The sequence below is a fragment of the Antechinus flavipes genome, chromosome 4 (assembly GCF_016432865.1).
Source record: "Antechinus flavipes isolate AdamAnt ecotype Samford, QLD, Australia chromosome 4, AdamAnt_v2, whole genome shotgun sequence".
NCBI lineage: Eukaryota > Metazoa > Chordata > Mammalia > Dasyuromorphia > Dasyuridae > Antechinus > Antechinus flavipes.
The window spans coordinates 96,974,843-96,979,395 of NC_067401.1; the positions used below are offsets into that span (position 1 = coordinate 96,974,843).

Here is a 4,553-nt window from a genome sequence, read left to right on the forward strand (position 1 = left end):
AGAGAGAGAGAGAGAGAGAGAGAGAGAGAGAGAGAGAGAGAGAGAGAGAGAGAGAGAGAGAGAGAGAGAGCAAAAGGAGGGGGACCCTAACGCGCAGGCGCCTTCGGAGGCTGTCGAAGAATCAAGTCTGTAGAAGTGGAGCAGCCGCGGCGGCAGCAGCAGCAGCAATAGCAGCAGCAGCAGCAGCAGCAACACCAGCAACAGCAACAGCAACAGCGGCGGCAGCGGCAGCGGCAGAGGCAGCAGTAAAGGCAGCGACAGCAGTAGCGGCAGTAGCTGGGGCTGGGCGGTGACGCCAGAGACTGGGGGAAGCAGTAGGTGGTGGAGACGACGGCAGCAGCAACAGCAGCAGCAGCAGCTATAGTTGTGAGCAAGACTGACTTGGGGAGCCGCGCTGCGTAGTAAATCCACGCTGACTCTGCCACCTCGGTGCGGCATGCACCGCCAGTCGGGCTAGCTACCCTCGGCGGCTGCACCACTTCACCCACCCGCCTCCCTTTCCCCCCGCCCCCCTTTACATCCCCACCCCCTTTTCCTCGCTTAGCACCGGCCCCGAAGACCTGCTGCACTCCCCTGCACCAGCGCGTCCGGTGTTTGCACCGGTCTGGAGACCTGCTGCAGCCTCAGCTTGCACTGACTCCGGGACCTTGCTGCTGCAACCCCAACCTCCCTGCAACAGCCCCCGGCCGGCCCGCACCGGCAGAAGGGACCTGCTGCCGCCTCAACTGCACCTTTTTCCTCCCCGCCCCCCGCGCCTTCTGCACGGGAAACGCTGCACGGGGGCTAAGGCTTCCCGGGGTTTGCCTCGGCCGCCGCAGCAGCTTCAGCCGCCACTGCCGCCGCCTCCGCTGATCGGGGAGTTGCGGGGTTGGAGGGGGGGGAGGGTGCGTGTGTTGCCGGCGGGGGGCGGCGGCGCCTCCTCCACCACCACCACCACCTCCACCTCCTCCTCCTCCTCCTCCTCCTCGGACATGTCGACCGCGGCTGTGGCGGTGGCTGCCGCTTCCCGGCGGCAGTCATGTTACTTATGTGACCTGCCCCGCATGCCCTGGGCCATGATCTGGGACTTCACCGAGCCCGTGTGCCGAGGCTGCGTCAACTATGAGGGCGCTGACCGTGTGGAGTTTGTCATCGAGACAGCGCGGCAGCTCAAGCGGGCGCACGGCTGCTTCCCGGAGGGCCGCTCCCCGCCCGGCTCGGCCGCCGCGGCTGCCTCGAAGCCGCCTCCGCTCTCCACCAAGGACATCCTCCTGCAGCAGCAGCAGCAGCAGCAACAGCAGCTGGGCCATGGCACGGCCGAGGCGGCCTCGAGGGCCCCGCAGGCTCTGGAACGCTACCCCCTGGCGCCCGCCGCCGCTTCCTCTGACCGAGCGCCCCCGAGACTGGGCTCCGAGTACGGAGCAAGCCGCCAACCTGCGGGCGGGCCTACGACCCCGCAACCACAGCAGCAGCAGCCGCCCCCGCCCCAGCAGCAGCAAGTGAATGGCATACTGGTGCCCAATGGCTTCTCCAAGCTGGAGGAGCCGCCCGAACTGAACCGCCAGAGCCCCAACCCGAGGCGCGGCCATGCGGTGCCGCCCACCCTGGTGCCGCTGATGAACGGCTCCGCCACGCCGCTGCCCGCCGCCCTCAGCCTCAGCAGCCGGGCCGCAGCCGCCTCGCTCGCCGCCATCTCCGGCAGCCCCGGCTCCGCCCTGGGCCCTGCACAGCCCGCAGAGTTAGGCGGCCACAAGCGGCCCGGCTCGGTGTCCGGAGGCGGCTCGGGGGCCGAGCATGAGCAGCGGGAGGCGGCCAAGGAGAAACAGCCCCAGGCGGCCCATCGAGGCCCCACGGACAGCCTGGCTGCCTCCTCGGCCGCCGTCTCCGTTTCGGGTGCGGCTGAGCTCGGCGGGGAGGGAGGAGGCAAGGGCCGGGGGCCCGGGGAGCAGGACTGGGTGAACAAGCCTAAGACGGTGCGGGACACACTGCTGGCGATGCATCAGCACGGCCACTCGGGGCCCTTCGAGAGCAAGTTCAAGAAAGAACCTACCCTAGCACCCAGCAGGATGCTGGGTTTCGAGGCCAACGGCGCCAACGGGGCCAAAACAGGTAGGCCGAACCTTGCTAGCTGTCTGGAGAGGTTTTTCCTTGGGGGCGGGGGCGGGACACTAGCAGAGTGAGGATTTGGGGGGATGCTTTGCATTTGCCACTTTGCCCCAGCCCCCAGAAACAACAAACACCCAACTTCCTGATCTGCATAAGGCGGAACCATTGCTTAGGTGGCAACGTGTTCTTGTGCTGAAGCAGCATAACAGAGATGAGTCAGACTAGGGTGATAGACACTGACAGAGGGTTTTCCTTTCCTAGCACATTCTTGGGATAGGAGTTATGAAGGCCCCAGTCACCTTTTAACATGTTTAGCAGACATGTATTTAGTAAGATGCACTACTCACTGGTGTACACATGTGTCGATTTTATATAATTTCCTAGATACAGTTTATAAAAGACAAACACATATTTCATATTCTGGTATGTAATTTTATTTACGTGTAGTTTATTTTAAATAAACAAATTTCCTTTTGTGGCCATATCTTCCCCGTCACCCCTTACCACCATCAGTATTCCTGTTGCACACTTTAAAGCCGCATGTGCTGACATCTATAATTTAGTTATGCATTCAGAATCTTAAATTGTGAGGATTTATTGAACCCTGACTCAATCGATCCAAATGTATATTTACCCTTCCCCCTTACCTTCCTCTCCCCTCCCCCTCCTTTACTTCTTTGTGCTCCTAGCTCCACGGACAGCGAGGAAGAGGAAACTTTCCCCAGAACCAGAAGGTGAAGTTGGGCCTCCCAAGATCAATGGAGAGGCACAGTCATGGTTAACAACCCAAACAGAAGGGATGAAAATGCCCATGACTCCCACGCCGTTTGTGTCTCCACCACCACCCACTGTCTCACCTCATTCCAACCGGACCACACCGCCAGAAGCGGCTCAGAATGGGCAGTCCCCTATGGCAGCTCTGATATTAGTAGCAGACAATGCAGGGGGCAATCATGCCTCCAAAGATGCCAACCAAGTTCACTCCACTACCAGGAGGAATAGCAACAGTCCACCTTCTCCATCCTCTATGAACCAAAGAAGGCTGGGCCCCAGAGAAGTGGGGAGCCAAGGATCTAGCACAGGAGGACTGGAACCAGTACACCCCGCCAGCCTCCCAGACTCCTCTCTGGCAGCTAGTGCCCCACTGTGTTGCACCCTGTGCCATGAGCGTCTTGAGGACACCCACTTCGTGCAGTGCCCTTCCGTTCCTTCGCACAAGTTTTGCTTTCCTTGCTCCAGACAAAGCATCAAACAGCAGGGAGCTAGTGGAGAGGTCTATTGTCCCAGTGGGGAAAAATGCCCTCTGGTGGGCTCCAATGTCCCTTGGGCCTTTATGCAGGGGGAAATTGCAACCATTCTTGCTGGAGATGTGAAAGTGAAAAAAGAAAGAGACTCGTGACTTTTCCAGTTTCTGAAAAACCCAATGATGACCCTTATCTAAAAACTGCTTGAATTGTGTATATATTTCTCTCTATATATATATCCAAGACAAGGGAAATGTAGACTTCATAAACATGGCTGTATAATTTTGATTTTTTGAATACTTTGTGTTTCTATATTTTTTTTTTGACGACAAAAGGTATGTACTTATAGAGGCATTTTCCTCTTTTGTTAACGTTATTAGCAGATCTTTGTGCTTTATTATCCTGGTGACAGTTACTGTTTAATGTAGGCTGTGACTTGCGCTGCTTTTTTAGAGCACTTGGCAAACCAGAAATGCTTCTAGCTGTATTTGTATGCACTTGTTTTAAAAAGAAAAAAAAAGCCAAATACATTTTCTGACATTGTAAGATCGCCTTACTGTCTGTTATTCCTTATTCCTGGCCCCTTTCTTTAATCAAAAAGGAGGCAGAATGATTGAGAAGGAAAGCAAGTGAAAGGGACAACATGGTTAATGGGGATATCACTGAAGGAAATTACAAAGGGGTTCACATCAAAACACTGTCCTTGTATAGTAATAAAAAAGTAGACAAAAAGTCTACTGAATTTCTCTCTACTTCTTAAAGTTCAATTCTTGGGCCATAGGGTGACTTGTCTGAGAGGCGCTGCTGAGTTAGGAATTTCTGGGATTGTATTGCGTGGTGTGTGTGGTTTTTGTTGTTGTTGGTGGTTTTTTGTTTTGTTTTTTTTTTTTGGGGGGGGGGGGTTGGGTTTTTTTGGTGTGTTTTAAAAAGGCAAACTTGACCACTGTTCACGTGATCAGTTGTAAGATTACAGAGCTGCATGCTTTAGTTGATTACATAATGTACAATTTCAGTGATGGAAGGCAATTATAATTGATTGTGGTGTATACAGCATGGCACTGCCATCTTTGAAAAGATCCTAGCTCTGCAGCGCCACTTTATATATTTTTTTAAACAACGCCCTAGAAACTCATTTTTTTTGTTTTTTTTTTTTTGTTATTTTTTTTTCCTTTGAGAGAAGTCACAAAAGAAGTTGTAGTATAGTGAACTTTGAAATTATTGGGG

The 4,553-nt window shown here is 54.6% G+C and overlaps 1 protein-coding gene across 1 annotated transcript; it reads left to right on the forward strand.

Moving 5' to 3' along the window:
- Window positions 1–883: 883 nt before the first annotated feature.
- On the forward strand, window positions 884–3,875 carry IRF2BP2 (interferon regulatory factor 2 binding protein 2). The gene is made up of 2 exons (XM_051993585.1): window positions 884–2,088; window positions 2,775–3,875. Exons 1-2 carry the CDS (start codon window positions 972–974, stop codon window positions 3,482–3,484), a joined length of 1,827 nt encoding a protein of 608 aa, XP_051849545.1. The 5' UTR covers window positions 884–971; the 3' UTR covers window positions 3,485–3,875.
- The last annotated feature ends 678 nt before the right edge of the window (window positions 3,876–4,553 follow it).

Excerpts from the sequence above, each read along its gene's own strand:
- IRF2BP2 (XM_051993585.1), top strand. The coding sequence starts at position 972 with ATGTCGACCGCGGCTGTGGCGGTGGCTGCCGCTTCCCGGCGGCAGTCA. Across the intron at positions 2,089-2,774 it reads CGCCAACGGGGCCAAAACAG|CTCCACGGACAGCGAGGAAG; the intron begins GTAGGCCGAACC and ends TTGTGCTCCTAG.